This window comes from Ambystoma mexicanum, chromosome 3p, assembly GCF_040938575.1.
Source record: "Ambystoma mexicanum isolate Mex_15411 chromosome 3p, UKY_AmexF1_1, whole genome shotgun sequence".
NCBI classification, from domain to species: domain Eukaryota; kingdom Metazoa; phylum Chordata; class Amphibia; order Caudata; family Ambystomatidae; genus Ambystoma; species Ambystoma mexicanum.
Window position 1 is genome coordinate 679,459,603 of NC_090925.1, and position 18,445 is coordinate 679,478,047.

Sequence of the window (18,445 nt, forward strand, 5' to 3'; positions counted from 1 at the left end):
TGACCTGCTTGTAGTCATTATCCACAGTGTGGTTTTTGGGCCTATAATACACTAGTATTATTTTTGATATACTTACTGTCCAAGTGTAATCCTTGGTGTTTCACTGTGTGGACTCATTATTGACCCCTGAACACTCGCACCCATCCTGAGTCTTGGTCTTGCCTACTCCCCAAGCTACCTTGAATTGATCTGACTATACTCCTAAAAGTTGTTCCCCGTTCATCCAATAACAGGGGCCTCCTAAACATCTATCCACCAGGCCAGCGTTTAGTAATCCATTCGAACAGTTAGTGGGTTTAGCTTTATACAACGGGATGATAAATATTGGTTTATTTAGTTGTGGATCTTTTACTTAACAGTCTTAGCAATTGTTAATACTTCACGTCAAGCCTACCTACTCCTGAGTATATACCTTGCTGCTCAGCAATGCAACCGTTGAATGTTTGGTTGTACTTGATCCTTATTGACCACTGACCTTGTTTTCTCAGAAAACCTTACCAGACCAGTACAATTGTTTAAAACTATAATTTGCCCAGTGCACTAAGTGCCGTGCATAGACCTGGCACGGTGGCCCTTTTTACTTTGCTCTCTGAGGCAATCCAAACCTTTTGTGCTAATAATTTATAATCTGAGCTGCTGGCTGAGTTTCATTGTAAGTTTTACCTTTTTAAGCAAAGTTTGTAAGACTCATGGCCAGGATCAGTAGTGGAAAGCAGTAGAAGTCCTGTTTGATCCTCTCACCTCAACACAAATGCATCAATGCATTCGAAACACACAACCAAGTTCAGACCAGCTTGCAGAACTCGGGACATTTCGGGTCTGCATTGCTTACCACAACAGCAAAGTGATCTTACATTTCCCCCTTTCCTCAGTAACCTAACCCTGTGTCCCTCTTTTTTTAGATCTGCCAGAGCCCCAGAAGACAATGCAAATGAGTGGTGCACTATATAAATCCTAGTAACCTCACTTATTTAATGCATCAGCCAAGCAGGTGTTTGCCTTTTAGAAATTTGCTTTCTAGCCACAGGGTTGTAAAATGTGTCATTGAAAAGCCAGCTTCCTTGATGTTGTTAGTCACCCCCCTCCCCCCAGGAAATGTTCTACTCCCTTCTCCCAGTGTCCTGCAGAGATTAAGTGTCTTTTTTTACTTTTTCTTGGTAGTTTCCCAGGCGCTCCGTGAGAACACATATCCTTTCCTGGCCATGATCACACTCAAGGACCGCCGCATGACAGTGGTGGGTCGGCTGGAAGGTTTGATACAGTCTGCAGACCTCATTAACCAGCTCACCTTCATCATGGATGCCAACCGCACCTACTTGGTGTCGGAGAGACTTGAAAGGTGCGCGCACAGTGTTTCTTTGGATGAATATGCAAAAAAAGTTGCCGTGTGCTATAGGTGGCTATCATATGTTGCATAGAGAAGGGATGAAGTAATTGCTAGTAGTAGTTGGGTGATATTCCCAACCAGAGTGGGCTGACCCTGTCTGTAACGGCCCGCTGCCCAAGTTAAAGCCCCAAGCAGGGCAAGGGTCCCTTAACACTGGCAACGGTGCCATTTGTGACAGGGTTGGCCCATTCTGGATGGGAATATCTCCATTAGCACCCACAAAGAGTTTACACAGGTGCATAGGCTCAGTCCTGATTTTTAAATAAAAGAAGTAAACGTAACTCTAATCTACAATGCTGCCGGGATTGGAGAAATTCTGTTTTAAGTGTTGATGACTGTGTTCCCCATTGGGGCATTCCAAGCTTTTGGGCTGCTTGGAATGCAGGTTTGTATCTGTGAATAAAGTCCATGTTATGAGAAATCGGGTTGGCTGTGTTGGGAAAGTTTTCTCTTGGAGCAACATTTCCTTCATATTCTATTGACCCCTGAACTTTTTTGTTTTTACACCTTGTCCTGACTTTACAGTGAAGTGAAGCCTTCAGTTTCTCTGGCCTTTTGCTAATTTATTATGGGGAAACTGACTACTCCGTCAGACTGTCAGTACTGGGAAACTGGGTTCCCCTTTTCTTTTTGCACGTTATCTATTTTGGGTAACCTTTTTTCATATTGCACAATGCAGTGCAATGGGGGGGGGATACATTTGTACCACCTTAGACCTACACTCAAAGGAGTTTTGGTTACTTTTGAAATGTGCCTAAAGACCAGCTTGTTGCAGCAGTTATATTTTTACCATTTTGACTGTATTTTTTGTTAGCTTGCGTTTACCGCGTTTGACGACTGCAGCTAGTGTCCTAGCATGGCCGTGCCACAAGTTTTTTCCGCTTGTTCTTTAACCTTTTTCCTGTCTTGCCAGGTCAGGCATTTCCTTTTTATGGTCATACGTTTGCCCGAGAAAGCAGTGCTCTTCGTGGGCTAGTGCAGGCCATCTTTGTTAGAAACCAGGAAGTTGATTGGGACTGTCTGGTCCCAATCCACAAACTGGTTTTGTTGTGTCTAGACTAGAGTATATGCATGAGTTTGCCGATCTTTCAATTGGAGGGCTTCAGTTTCTGCAATCACCTGAATTTAGTATAAGATGAGCCATGCATCCATTCTAACATATCTGAAGAGTCACCACGTAGCCTTTATAGCTGTGCAGACATAGGAAGACCTCTGAACCTGTCCTGAAGAGGCCTGGCGCTCAACTCCTGCTGCTATCTTGGTGGTGCCATGTCCTGCTTAGCTCAAAAGACCCTGACTGGTGCTTCGACCCGTTGGACGGGTGGGAACAACCAGTCTCGACATCATATCGTGTTCCTGCAGTTTGGTGGGTGTCCCTGGGCCAACCAGTGGGCTGACCAACTCTATTTTGTGCTACTGCACCAGAATTGTCGCTGTTCCACATTTTTGCTCAGAACTTAGGTTTTCTCCAGATAGTCCCATAAGTCGCTTTCCTGCGAATTTTCAATGTCCCAACAACAAGGGGCCTGGAACCGAAAGGCTTTCTTTGACCACGACTACTGCAATGTCTGCTGTCGCTGTGCACAGTGAGAATCGCTGGAACCAGCCATCCCCCATATGGTAGAGTGTTCAGAAGAGCCCCTGCATCGTTTCCAGTTGCATTCATCCACTGGAAAGGGTTGTATTCTGCTCCTGGACTCATCCATAACTTCGCTTGCACCTGCAGCTCCTGACCTTTTTGCTACTGGATCCAACTGCAGGAAAACCTACCGCCAGCGATCCTCCTTCGACCTGCCTAGTCTGAGGAAAAATTGGACTACGGGTAGTAAGTAGTAATAATACTTGCCAGTGCCTCCATCACCACTCTTTAAAAGTTAGTGAAGAACTTTGATTTTACAACTCTTGGCTCTGGCAACACTTGTTCCAAAAGGTAGAAAAACATTTTACACACCATTAAACTCCTTGGACCTTCTTCTGGATCAATCATTACATCCACAGGACCATCTTCCTAACTTTTTCCCAAGCTATCTGAGAACTTTGAACGTTTGGGCACAAAATGAAGCACACAGAAAATAAAAGGTGCTGCATTTACAATATTTTGATACGTAAAAAAGGCCTGGTACGACACTTATCAGAGGCCTGCATCTGCCCATCCCTCTTCCGTACCTTGCTGCCTTACCTTCTAAAGCATTGCCGCAGTGGGGCTAGATCTCCACATAATGGTCCTCCTGTGGTTGTTGGTTCAACCTTAAACCATTGAGAGAGTCTGTATTTCCATGGCATAACCCTGAGCCGTTTGGTATTTTCTCTGTTTGTGTTCATAACCCACTTTAAGGTCTTGTGATCTGTTTAAATCAAAGGTAGAGTTTAAAATGCCTTAAAGACTAAGAAATGATGAAAGATTCCCTTTTCAACAATTGCCAAGCTGTTTCTACCCTTCAGTTGGTAATGGAAGAGGGCTGTGGTGTTCCCTGTTTTTATCCATTCAGCTCTAATAATTGCTTATCCCTTCCCCTGCTGGAGCGAAGACCATGATGGAGAACCAAGAGCCTATTTAAGCTTTGGTGTAGGAAGGCGACCCCAGTTTTTGTGTGAGAACATATCCTGACAAATGTAAGCAAAGTGGAAGAATTACTTTGTGGCAGGTATGCGTCCTGACATCACTGATCAGCCTAAGAAGGCATTATGTGGGCTGTATAGTGAAAATACTGAAGATGGAAAAGTATCCTGCGGAAGGTGGGTGGATGAAGTACTTGGTGGATTTTGGGGAGAATTCTCATTCCTGTGCTAATTCCCTTCAACCTTAGACACCCCCAGCTCTTTTGCTGGACTTTAGGACTTTTTCATTTTAACTCTGCATAGAGTGCCCTTGTTCTCACTCTCTCCTGTTTTGATCTGATTTGGATTGTGTTTACTTTGTTTTCGGAGTCTGACGAACTCCATAGGCATCTACCTTTTCCATGGTGACACAGCAGCTTCAGTGCATTGTCAGAGAAATCATTTAGATTTATGTGAAGGTTTAAATACCTATTCTTGTGGGAACTACTGTTCCCAAAAATAGTAAAGTGAAATTGACTTTACCTTTTCTCTCTGTAGGTCCAGCGCAACCCATCTTATGTGGAGCGCTGGGGAGGGGGTGCTTTGGGTGTGTTTACTTAGTCGCCCCATTTTCTACTTACTCATGTTACATTTTTTGTCACCCTCACTACTTTAAATGGCTGATGGCACTGGTTTAATTTTCCTACCATTGTGCTTTTCTACCACAGGCTGAATCCTCACCTGCAGTATAACACCCATGTTGTAGTATGACCCCTCACCCCTGCCCCAGTTTCCACCCCCTTTCTCTTGATTTCTCACCCTTTACACCTAAACCCCTTGTGCCCTCCAGACTCATTCCAAAATCTACCTGCCTAAACCCCCACACACCAACTGATCCATTCACCACCCTCCCAACCCCCCCTGGACTCACCCCTTGTCTCTCATACCTACTTCAGCCCGCCTCCTCTTCCCGCCCCCCAGCGACATAGCCCTCTCACTCGACAGTCAATGTCCACTGGCACCCAGCCCCTCCCCTACCCACTTCAACCTGTCTTAACCACCCCAAATGTTCCTACCACACCCACCACCCTACTGAGCACCCATGTCCCTCAAGCTCCCACCGCACCATGAAAACCACATCCCACCACAAAGTCACTTGCATCCTTTTTAATGCCCGCTCTGTAGTGAGAAACCGACACAGCATCTTTGACCTCCTATCCTCTGACAAGCCCAACCTCATTTTTATCACTGAAACCTAGTTCTCGGACGACTTTGCCTCTGTAGCACATGAAGCCTTCACCCCCCTGGCTACTCGCTCATCACCCACAATAGACCCTCCAGAGGTGGCGGAGTGACGGTCCTCTTCAATCCTCATTTCTCTCTCTCCCTCGTTGAATCCCAGACATGCATTGCCTCCTGTGAATCCCTTCTAGTAAAACTCTCGCTACCACCGACTTTCTCCTGCTGGTCCTACTCGTCTACAGGCCTCCTGGATACCACCGACATTTCACCAACAACTTCTGTGATTCAGTAGCTACCATTCAAGTATATCACCCTTCACTTACACTCCTAGGAGATGTAAATATCTGGTTCGATATCCCCAACAACCCCATGACTCATCCGCTGGTTGACCGTCTTGATGCACTCAACCTCTCCCATCATACCACTGGTCCAACCCACTCAGCTGGGCACACCCTAGATGCAGTTTTCACCTCCCCATGACCTGGTTTATTTATCCCGTCCCAAACCACTCATCTGGACCGACAACTATTCCATCCCTTTCTCTATCCACACTCCTCCTACAACTCCCCTGAGATCTCAAATGCTGGAACAAAGTCAACATCTTTCGCAACCTAGCTGAATCCCAGCTCCTTTGTTTCCCTGCAACGCAACCATGCCTCCCCCCCCCCCCACCGCAGATAGACACTTAACCATTGACTCATGGCTTAATGAATCAATTCCTTTCGCACCCTGCTTCCTCACGCAATGGACCCTCCCCCACATGTTTCACGCCCCACCTGAGAATGCAAAAAAACAAAATAACTCTTGAACACAAATGGCGAGCATCTAAAACTGATCTCAGCAGATCCATGTTTGCCCTGCACCACTGTGAAGTACAAAGCTGAAATCCGAAAGGCCAAAAAAGTCTATTTGAGTTCTCAACTGTGGCAATCACAGCAAAGAACTCCACATGATCATATGATATGGCATTTATAACGCGCCTATATACAAGTGTTTCAAGGCGCGATATCAATTTGTCAATCCCACTTGCACCTCTACCCAATCCACCCCCACACAATCACTCTGCAACTCCCTCTCCCTGCACTCCTACAGCACCCGCTTGACAGGACGACATCCCTTAACACCAAACTCTTTCCTCTCCCCCCTCCATCAATCCCCCTCCCATCACCGACCCCTCCTGATCCCATTGCCCCGACACCCAATTGCCCTACTTTCGACTCCTTCAAACCCATCTCCAGAGACTAATTCCATGACCTATCAGCCAGCAAATCCTCTGCGTCGCCTCTTGTAGGGGGAGAATTCTCAAAAATGTGCTAATTCCCTTCACCTTCGAGACCCCGAGCAACTTTGCTGGATTTTGAGGACTTGATTTTTTTACCTGGAGAGTGTGACCCTTTCTCCCACTCTGTTTTGAAATGTGTTTTACTCTGGTGTTTTCTTTGGTTATGGAGTTTTAGACCACTTCATAGGCATCATCTTTTCATGTCTCACAGCACCATCAATGCAGTGGCACAGGGAAACCTTTTCAGGCGTTTCCACAGTTTAAATACCTTCTCTGGGATAAACTGTTTCCCAGAGTAAGTAAAGTGAAATCGACATTACTAGTCTTTTTAAATTCCTAGACCCAGCACACCCTATCCTGCAATAGAGTGCTAGACTGCTAGTATCCCCTGTGTCTATATACTCATGTAGCAGTCAAATGCTACTTTTCCTATTTAAATGGCTGGTGGCAGTGGTTTTACAATGAACTAACATGATTTTTCTAGACCGGCAACGTTAAATCGCAGAAGCCATGTTTTTCACTATGGCGTCTGAGCCACCTCTGTAAAAACAGGTAACGGTCGTCTTTTTTCGCAGTTTCTTTGTCGAAAGGTCTTTCTAGAGTTTTGCTCTGCGCACCAAACCAGGTTTGGTCCCTTTGTTCCCTCACCATGCTTCAGGATTGAAGACCGCCTCTGGCACCCGAGTGTCTTGGGTGGACAGGAAGTGAAGGAGGTGCCTGAAACTCTGTGCTTAGTCTCCTAGAAGACCCAAATGCACTCTGGCATGATTGGCTGGCTGACGGTCCGTCAAGGACAGCCACCTTGCTGGGTACCACCCTCAGCACTCGCCACTTGGCAGCTAGGCTGGAATGAATGGGATGAAACTGGCTAAAAGGTGAGTTTCTTGGCTTCGAAGGCAGAGTCGGCCACTGGAACGAAAGAACCGAAGAGCTTTAAGAGGACGGCTGCTGCAACTCCTTGACATTTTGTTTGCCAGGTGAAGCTCTGCTGCAGGTCCAAATTACTAAGTTCATCTCGACAGAGAAGCCCTGCAAGGACGACTTCTCCCTTTGAGTTGGTGGGACCAATCAACTCGACCCGTAAGCCACCTGGATACCGTGCTCGGAGCTGGTTGCAATTTCCTCAGTGCTGCAGGAAACCGAATAACCAGGGAGAGGGATACCAATTTGTGTGCTTTACTGCAGCTACCGCAATTGAAGATTTGCCAAGTTACAGCTTTTTCAAACAGTCCCGTGCAGTTCAGGAGCCCCCCCGACGTCCTCCCTCTTGTCCCCGCGACTGAGGCTCAGGAACAGCAAGATCTGCATGAACTGCCAGGAACAGAAGTCTTCAGCTGCGCCTCGTTCTTCATTTGAAAGGTACTGTGAAGCGAGACTGCGTACTTACCTCTTGCGGTGAAAGTGCTTGAAACTTTTGCATCTGCCTAATCAGAAGTAGTTTGTAAGCAGAAGAATTTTATAAGTTGGGTCACAAGCTAAGAACTTCTACAGAGACTTTACTGTTTACTTGCCAGAACCGTTTATTTTACCTATGTAAGACTTTAGCCCATTGACTTTAGCCTAGCCAATTGAATTGACTCTTCTGGTGAACTCAAAGTATCTGCACTGTCTAAGAAATTGGAATTCTTTTATGTTCTGAACCTATTCCTTTTTACTCCTCCTTCAAAGAAGTTGGAAGTGTATTGATGGATATTTAACTGCTTCCTTCTAGTGAATGTTTTATAACTGACTGTTGAACAAATTAATACGTGTTTAACCATGAAACCTTGCTTGTAAGAGTTTTTTTGAATACCTGTGATTGTAGACCTCTGTGAAACATCCTTACAGCTCACATTCCTTCTTGAGATGAGCCTGGGTGCTCAGCTCTGCTGCCAGAAACTGTGTAGTACAGACTTATACCAAAGGTTGGTTTTGCTTACACCTGTAGTCATAGTTGTGTGTAGTGGTCCCAAAGGGTACTGCATACAAGCTCTGGCCAACACTTCTCGACCCCTGCCTCTGTCCTAAAAGAAATATGCTAGTCTACCTGCACAGGAGAACATGCAAGAGCAATACTAAATGAATACCTCACCTCTGGCATCTTCCCTGATGCCTTCAAAATGGCTAGTATCAAGCCACTTCTAAAAAAAAAAAGGCATCCCTTAACCCCAAGAACTACAGACCAATCTCCAACACCAGATTTCTCACGAAACTCCTTGACCAGACAGCATTCTCCCAGCTGAACTCCTTTGTAGAATCCAACTGTCTCCTCGACCACGCACAATAAGGCTTCAGACCACGACATGGAACAGAAACCACTCTGATCTCGATCTGGCATAATCTCATGGTCACTGCAGACTCTGAAGGCTGCGCAGCACTGATTCGCTTCTATCTGCAGCCTTTGACACAGTTAACCACTCAATCTTCCTTCACCGCCTCCACTCCCTAGGAACCTGTGGCACTGCTCTCAAATTGATTGCATCCTTCCTCAGCAACAGGAAACAACCCTGCTCTCCCCTTTTGTCTTAACTGCTCGCTCGGTGAACACTGGAGTACCCCAAGTCGCATGCCTATCTGCTCTCCTGTTCCAACATCTATATGACCACTCTACCAGGAATCATGCGCCTGCACAACATCTCCTGCTACAACTACGCGGACGATACCCAAATTATCCTAAATTCTCAAATCAGGCACCCATCCTGACCTTGCAGCCTGTCTTCGTGATATTGACCGATGGATGACAACAAACCACCTCCTTTTGAACCCTGATGGTTGTAGATGAAAGGATCGAAAACAAGTGTGGCAATACTGCCCTTCTACCGCATCTTCTTCCATGGCCCCCCAAACCCTCTTTGCCCCCTCTGATGTAGTGAAAAACCTAGGCTGCACTATGGATCAGGCCTAACCCTCTCCCGTCAGATCAACGTCTCAAAAGGCTGTCACTATCTCCTCAAACTTCCTAGACACATTTTTCCCCTACCACCCAAACGGACTTGGCAGCAGTTATGTCTGTTGTGATTTCGAGACTGTATTATGCCAACTCCGTATACCTAGGAGCTCCGGGATACCAACTCAACAAACTCCAAAGAGTCCAAAATGCTGCTGCAAAACTGCTCCTGGCCCTGGCTCAAAGTGACCACATCTCGCCAGCTCTTCAAACCCTCCACTGACTCCAAGTTGGACGTAGGGCCACCTTCAAGACCCTATGCATTACTCGCCGAGCTGTGCACAAGACCGGCCCATTGTACATAAAATAAAAAATAAAACCTTACCTCCCATCTCGCACCCTAAGATCAAGCACTGCCCTCCTAGAGATTCCAACCTCTAGCTCTGTCAGGATCGGAGGATCGGCCTTCTCACCCTTTGCCCCAACTCTGTGGAACTCGCTCCCCCCACATATTCGACACACCCAAGACTATACGACGTTACGCCAAGCTCTAAAAACTTGTCTTCCTGTAATACCATCCCGACCATCTTTAGCGATTGAACTTTTCAGCCCGATGACTAATGCACAATGAGATCCTGAGCAATGACGCCACTAAATACGCGTATTAAATCACTATTATGCAAATGCACCCTTGAAATGCAGAACAGTGATCTCCTTGGTTCATAACTCCACCCAAACACCCACCCTAGCCCCCCAATATCACTATGCTCGCGCTTTACTCTACACCATCACACAATTAGAGTGCAGCTATACCCCTTGATCAATTTCAGCCTAGCTGATCACATACGAACATTTCCCCATGAACACCTCATCATTCTAATAAAAAGCAGCTACATCCCATGACAAACTAGCCTAGCTGCACACACGCGTCATACACTGGCCTAACAAAGCCAGAACCCAGTCTTGGTGTCCACTCACCAGACTGCACACATTCAACTGATATCAATACCACCACACCTAATGCTAGGATGCAGCTACCATCAGGCAATTTCATCAGCTGCAAACATCTGGTGCACCCAAGCACCTTACAACACCTTACTCTCTCAACTGACCTGGACCACAGTCCCCAAGGGCGTTCAACCTACCAGCACTTTGAGCTCATACCAATGGAATATAGAGCGCTATATAAAGGCCAAATAACATAACATTGTGTCAAAATGGCCACAGTCTTCTTATTTTAGCCATTTCTTGCTTGTGAGGTCTTTCTTGGATTTTACTGTGCACCAAACCAGGTTGAAACCCTTTGTTTTGCCTTTGGGCTTTTTGGGTAAAGATTTGGGGTAGTAATCTTTGGGTGCACTACAACAACCTTAGCCTCTTGGCAATAGGACCCAACCTTTGGTATAAGTCTGAACTACACAGGTTGGTAGTGTGGCTGAGCAGCCAGACTTATCTCAAGAGGGGTCAATGTGAGCTGTAGAGTAGTTAGACAAAGATTCACAGTGACAAGTGTCCAAATAAACACACAAGGTTTCTTGATAAAATGATTATTTATTTACTGATCATTTGAATAAGCCCTCTTTAGAAGGGAGCAATATAATAGCAACCCACAAATACCTTCAAAATACACTGTTTCTAAATGGGCAAACACCCATTGGGGATGACGCACACTTTCTACACCCTCCGGTGACTTCAATAGCTAGGACGCTGTGTACATTGATTTATTACTCTTGGCATTTAGAATACTACTGAGATGAGTGTCAAAGAAAAGCTTATTAGAACAAATAAGAGATCACAAATATTAAGCAGGGAAATACTTTTGGACCCCCCCCCCTTCCCTGCCCCAATGCATTCCTGGAAGGATAGGAATGTCAGAGGAGAGTCATTCAGTGAAACGGGCTAAGCCAAAGTCAATGGGCAAAAGTCTGTGGCTGAGGCACTTCTTGCAGGTAAGTAAGAAAAGTCTTTGCACAATGTTTTAGAAGTCTTTGAAGAAAAAGAATCAATTTTGGACCACAAGCTGTTAGACTTGTGAATAGTAGAAGATTCTACAACAAGAGGGAAGTGCTCTTAAACTGTACAGTACCTTTAGTTGGAAGAAAAATGCAGCAGATTACTTCTGTTCCTGTGCAGCTCTGCAGGTCCTGGTGTTCCTGGGCCTCAGTCGTGGGGACCAGAGGGAGGACTTCTGGGGAATTCAATGTTTCAGCTCCTCGCGTCTACTGCAAACAGCACCACCGCGGGTCCTGGCTGCCGAGATGGGCTTTCCTTGCATCTGGGGTCCAGCACTCTGAGGGGGCTCGGTCTGTCCTGCTTCCTGGGAGTCCGAAGGATCTTCCTGGAGCTCTTGGCCAGCTTAAAATCAACACACATGAACTGGTGTTCCTCATCCTGGCTCTTTGGTTCCAGCAGCAACTGCAGTGGAAGTGCAACCAACTCCGAGAGGATTTCCTGGTGCCTTACTTTGGAGTTGATTGGTCCCACCAACTCAAGGGGAGAAGTAGTCATTGCAGGGCTTCTCTAGTCGAAACGAAAGTGGAGTTTCAGCACAGCAGCAGGGCTTCACCAGGCAAACCAACGGTCCAGGAGTTGCAGCTGGCGTCGTCTTCGAGTTCTTCTTCGGATTCCTTCGCCCAGTGGTCGACTCTGCCTTCCAAGCCAAAAAGCCTGGTCTTTTATGCAGGTTTCTCCCATTCATTCCAGGCTAGCTGCCAGTCAAACAGCAGGGTGGCTGTCCTTGCCGGATAGCCAGCTGGCCAATCACCTAAGGGTGCATTCCTGTCTCCTAGGAGATTAAGCACAGGGAGTTTTGGGCACCTCCCTCACTTATTGCCCCACCAGACACCCTGGAGCCAAGGCAGGCTTCACTCGCAAATCCAGCCTAAGATAAAATGAACTAAGGGACCAAACCTGGTTTGGCATGCCGAGAATCTCGACAAGGAGCTTTCGACAGATGGTGAAAAAAGACGACCGGGCCCTTTTGACAAATATGGCACCCATGGGTGCTTTACTGCAGCTGCGAACGCAGCCCGTGGTAAAGACACACCACAGTAGTAAAAAGTAAACCGCTGCCACCAGCCATTAATCGTAGAAAGGGTAAAATAAGTTACATGAGAAGTTAGACAAAGGGGATACGAAGTAACCCCCTCCAGCTCCCTATTGTAAGATAGTGTGTGCTGGGTCTAGAAAGTTACGATGGTAAGTAAAGTCAATTTCACTTTACTGCTCTTGGAAACAGTAGTTTATCCAAGAGAAAGTGTATAAACCTTTGGGAAATCTGAAAGACTTCCCTGCGCCACTGCACTGAAGGTGCAGTATGTCACAATGTAAAAAGATGCCTATGGAGTTTGACTCCAAAAACCAAAAGAAACAGTTAAAATCACATTAAAAATACATGAGAGAGTGGGAAAAAGGGTCTCGCTCTCACCAGGTAAAAAATGAAAAGTCGTAGAGTCCAGCAAAAGAGCTGGGGGTCTCTATGGTAGAGTGGAATTAGCACATTTCTAAGAATTCTCCCTAACGCGGCTTCAGTACTGCAACCCGTCTGTCTCCAGTGACTGGCAAAGCAGGAAGTGAGGGAGGTGCCCAAAACTCCCGTCCTTAGTCTCCTTGGTTAACTGAATGCATCCAGTCCTGATTGGCTGGCTGTCCTTGAAGAATAGCCAACCTGCTGTGAGTGACAGGCTGTGCATGAATAGGAGAAACCTGCATAAAAGGCGAGGCTTCTTGAACGGAACACAGTCGACCACTGACTGTTGAACTGCCTGATGAAGCCCTGCTGCTGTGCTGAAACTCCTTTTCCGAAATGACAAGAGAAGCTCCAGAAAGACTAACTCTGCTGGAAGACCTTCCCCAACTGGCTGTACTTCTTTGCTGCTGCTGCTGCTGGAACCGAGTGCCAGGGGTCGAGAAATCTGTAGTCTAGTGCAATATCTTTAAGCCGGACCAAAGCTCCAGGAAGATCCCGAGGACCCTCCCGAAGCAGGACAAGCTCAAGTCACCTCACCAGAGTGTTGGACTCGGACCGAAGGAAGCCCATCCAGTGTCCAAGATCTGTGGTTGTGCTATTTGCCGATAGCTGAAATCGTGAAGTGCCGCTGAATTGAAAAGAGCCTGTAGCTGCCGCTGATGTCTAAACTGCTGTGCAGGTGTCCTCCAGACGTCCTACCTCTTGTCCCCATGACTGAGGCCCAGGAACACAGGATCTGCAACACTGCAACCAGGACACAACCCAGCTGGATCCTCTTCTAACCTAAGGTACTGTTCTGACTAAGGGGTACTTACCTCTTTGTCTGTAGCTTGCTCGTTTCATTTGAGATTTGCAGTAGCTGCTTTTCTAGAATTTATCTCCGCTCTAACCTTCACGAATGTAGAAGTAGCAAAACCTGTCATTGGGAAGAGCAAACGAAATTGCAAAATGTATAGGACATGACGACAATTGCCTCAAAGCTCTTCATTCTGAGAAGTGCCGAGAACCACAAGGTGGCACCTGGTGAAGGAACTGTAAACAAAAACTCTAAGCCTTCCCTGAAGCAATGGTTGGGGGCTGGAAGGAAGTGTGGCAAGAAAGCAAGCCGCAAGGTGATGCAGTGCCTCGCAGTAATGGAAGCAGAGGATGATTGTGAGGTCCTCGAAAGAGTTTAGACCCACACCAAGGAGGAGAGGTTTCAGGTGCGGTAGCAGTTTCCACTTTGCCAGTGACAAGGAGTGTATAGCCGTCCACATAATCGGGTGTGTGGGCGCAAAGATCACGTGGAATGCTGTTGCAAGAATTTCAGGTCTTTTGGAAAGGTGAGGGAGGGGTTTGATGACAAAGGAGAAACCAGCTCCATACAGGCTATTTCGGGAAAGGTGAGAAGGAAGATACCATATGCCATGGTAGTTATAAATGGGGTGCCCATTCCCATGTGAACAGACAGCAGCGCTGACTACACACTGGTGAGTGTCAAGTGTGGAAGAACAAGTTTGAACCTTTTGGTTCTTGCTATGCCTAGATGGCCACTGTGCGCCAAATCATCACTGTTTTTCTCATCCTCAGGAACTTGGTTTGTGCACCCTGCATAAGTAATGCTCGAACAAAGTTTGTTCCTCACTTTCCTGTAGTCTTTAACTATTTCATCTCCAGCATCTCTGGAGTTATTGCTCACCAGATCCAATACCATCTGATACACTTTATCCTCCATACATGCTGCATCCCCATTCACTCTTGATGCACTCCTGAACTTGAAAAATCTCCAACAGCCTCCTCATCCTCTTGATCATTCTCGGCACATTCCTCACCTGCTAGTTCTACCACTGCAGATCTAGACAAGGCATTTGGCACATTATTCTTGCCTTCGATATGTTCCATCTGGTACTGCACCCCCTGTAGGCTACTAACCTACTTCATTATGCTCCTGGATACACCTTCCAGTCCCCCTTTTGAAAATATGCCCATCAATGGCTTGTCTGTCCTTATGGTAAACCTGCGTCCCCACATGTACATTAAACAGCCCAGGTACATGCTAAAGCTTCCTTCTCCACCACTGAATATCTAACTTCTGCCTCTTTTTGAGTACTGAAAGCAAATGCATTGGTCAACAGCTCCTCACCGCACTCTTGCATCAGCACAGCAGCGAAACCATAATGGCTAGCCTCGGTATAAGTGATGGTCCTCTGACCTTCTACAAAACTGGACAGAACAGGAGCACTGAATGTCCCCTTTGATATCCTCAAATTCTTTGGACCATACCTTATCCCAATGAAATATCACACCCTTTGTTATGGAGAATTCTTAGAAATGTGCTAATTCCTCTCTGCCTTAGAGAACCCCAGCACTTCTGCTGGACTCTAACCTGGAGGGAGAGAGAGAGAGCGAGAGAGAGAGACAGACACTTTTTCCCACTCATGTCTTTTTCTGTGATTTGAACACTGTTTCTTTTGGTTTTGGAGTCTGTCAAACTCCATAGGCATCATCTTTTACATTGTGGCACAGAGCACCTTCAGTGCAGTGACACAGGGAAGTCTTCCAGATTTCCCGAAGGTTTAAATACCTTCTCTTGGAGAAACTACTGTTTCCAAGAGCAGTAATGTGAAATTGACTTCACTTACATTTATAATGTGCTGGAGACGTTACTTAGTATCCCCTTTGTCTAGTTTCTCACGTAACATTTTTGTTACCCTTTCCACAATTAATGGCTGGTGGCAGTGGTTTACTTAACTACCTTGGTGTTTTTACAGCGGGCTGCATTCACAGCTGCAGTAAAGCACCCATGGGTGCCATTTTTGTCAAAATGGCCCAGTCTTTTTTTTCACCTTTTCGTGCTGGAAAGGTCCTTGTGATTTACTGTGTGCCAAACCAGGTTTGGTCCCTTTGTCCGCTTTGTCTTTGGCTGGATTCACGAGTGAAGCCTGTTGGGGTGAATTCTCACCCAAGTGCTAAATTCCCTCTACCTTAGAGCCCTCCAGCTCTCTTGCTATATTTTGGGGCTTTGAACTTTTCATTTTCAATGTGTTTTACTTTTGTGTTCTTTGGTTATGGAGTTTTAAAGAACTCCAATGCATAATTTTCTGTGTCACTACACAGCAACTTCAGTCAGTACAGTGGCACAGGGGAGTCTTTCAGACTCCCCAAGGTTTAAATACCCTCTCTGGGACTGACTACTGTCTCCCAGAGCCTGTAAAGTTAAATTTACTTTACTAGCCTTTCTTAAATTTACTGACCCAGCACCCCCTATCTTACTATAGCGGGCTGGAGGGGTTGCCTAGCTTCCCCCGAGTCAAAACACTCGTGTAACAGTAAAATGTTACCCGTTCCTACTTTAAATGGCTGGTGGCAGTGGTTTAGTTGAAACTACCATGATTTTTCCCTACCGCTAACAACGGTAGCAAAAAATCTGGACCACTATGTTTCTCAATATGGCGCCCCAGACCTATCTGTAAAAACAGACTCTGGTCATCTTTTTTTCATCATTTCTTTTAGGAAAGGTCCTTCTTGTGTTTCTCTGCGCGCCAAACCAGGTTTGGTCCCTTTTGATCGTTGGCCTTTGGCGGGCTTCAGTGCTGAAGCCCTCCCCTGGCACCTGAGTGTCTGGGGTGGACAGGATGTGAGGGAGGTGCCCGAAACTCTGTGCTTGGTCTGCTAGGAGACCTGAATGCACTCTGGTGTGATTGGCCGGCTGGCTGTCGTGCAAGGGCAGACACCCTGCTGTGTGAATGACAGCCAGACTGGAATGAATGGGGGGGGAAACTGTTTGAAGGCAGGTCCCTGGCACTTGGAAAGCAGAGTCGACCACTGGAACGAAAGAACCTGAGAGGAAGGAAGAGAACTGCTGCAACTCCTGGATGACCGGTGAAGCCCTGCTGCTGGTCTGAATTGCCTGAAACTCCGACGACAGAGAAGCCCTTCAAGGTTAACTTCTTCCCTTGAATTTGGTGATAACAACCAACTCGCAAGCTGCCTGGACACCGTCCTATTCTGGTCGAATTTTCATCAGTGCTGTTGAAAACCGGATAGCCAGAGGGAAGGAAACCAGCTTGTGGACTTTAAGGCCCTCACCTTAAACCGACGTCTTGCTTCAGCATTTGGCCTCTTTCCTGGGCAGTGCAGGAACCTACCGACGTCCTCCTTGTCCCCACGACTGACGCTCAGGAACAGCAAGATCTGCTTTAACTGCCAGGAACTGCCTCAGCTACAGCTTTCTTCATTGACAAGGTACTGTGCAAATGCGGTCCGGAAATCTTTTCGGCCATCGAGAAAGTGCGTGAAACTTTCCTCAACTACGAAGGCTTGTCCTTCTCAACATTCGTCAAACTTTTCGCATAGCCAAATTCTTCTATTCTCCATGGCAAAGACTTAATCGTTACTTACCAGAACTGTGCTATCCTATACAAAAGACTCTGAACCATTGACTTTGGCCCAGGCCTATTGAGAAGAATATCTGGTTGTATTTAACTGAAACCCTTTGCCCTGCCTATGAATGTATTTGGGCTGTCTATTAAGTATCTGAAGTGCCATTTTGCTCACACTTCATTTATGAGCTAAACTTGTTCAGTTACTTACCGGTTGGATTTTTGTGGTGTTTGTGTGATATTGAGCTGCTTGTGCTAGTGTAATGTGTTAGAACTGACTGAGTAAATGTATATTCTTTTACCGAGAAACCTTGAGTAAGTGTTTACTCGAATCACTGTATTGGTTGGTCCTTTGTGTAACTTGTTCTACTGCTCACTTAAATTCTTGAGAAGTCTGGCTGCTCAGCCATTGCTACCACTTTACTGTATAGTACAGGCATGTACCAAAGGGGAAATTGCGCTTACACTGTAGTCCTAATTGCCTGTAGTGTTCCCCAAGGGTACTGCAGGTGATTCTGCCCAACAAAGTCCGCCTCTGTCTCCAGAGTGTCTGGCAGGAGCAGGAAGTGAGGTAGGTGCCTCCCTCCCTGTGCTTAATCCCCTTGTTTGCAGGAATGCACCCAAAGGTAATTGATCGGCTGGCTGTCCGGCAAGGATAGCCACCCTGCTGTGTGATTGACCACTAGGCTGGAATGGAACGTGCATAAAAGGCAAGGCTTTTTGGCTTGTAAGGCAGTCGACCACTGGACTAAGGAATCGAAAGAAGAACTTGGAATAGTTACCTGCTGCAACTCCTGGACTGTTGGTTTGCCTGGTGAAGCACTGCTACTGTGCTGAAGCTCTGAATTCGCCTCTACTAGAGAAGCCTTGCAAGGATGACTTCTCCCCTTGAGTTGGTGGGACCAATCAACTCCAAAGTGAACTCGTCTGGACATTCTCTCGGAGCTGGCTGTACTTCCTTGCTGCTGCAGGAACCAAAGTCCCAGGGAGAGAAACACCAGATTGGAGTACATCACTTGTAAGTTGGACCCGAGCTGCTGGAAGATCCTCCGGACTCCCAGGAAGCAGGACTGACCAAGCCTGAGCCACCTCAACAGAGTGCTGGACCCCAGATGCAAGGAAAAGTGGTAGCCGAGAAACGCAGTGGTTCCATTTGCTGAGACGCAAGGAGCTGAAACCGCAAAGTGCCGCTGAATTGCAGTTTGTCCTTTGCTGCTGCCGATTGTCCCATTGCAGTTCAGGAGTCCTCCAGACATCCTCCCTCTTGCCCCCACGACTGAGGCCCAGGAACACCAGGCGC

At 46.7% G+C, this 18,445-nt stretch overlaps 1 protein-coding gene across 1 annotated transcript in view; it reads left to right on the forward strand.

The window, feature by feature from the left end:
• The window catches only part of FAF2 (Fas associated factor family member 2), a 362,642-nt gene that overhangs the window by 267,140 nt on the left and 77,057 nt on the right, over positions 1-18,445 (forward strand). The window contains exon 8 of the mRNA XM_069651461.1: positions 1,162-1,339. Coding sequence (XP_069507562.1) covers positions 1,162-1,339 — 178 coding nt within the window. The remainder of the gene's footprint in view (positions 1-1,161; positions 1,340-18,445) is intronic.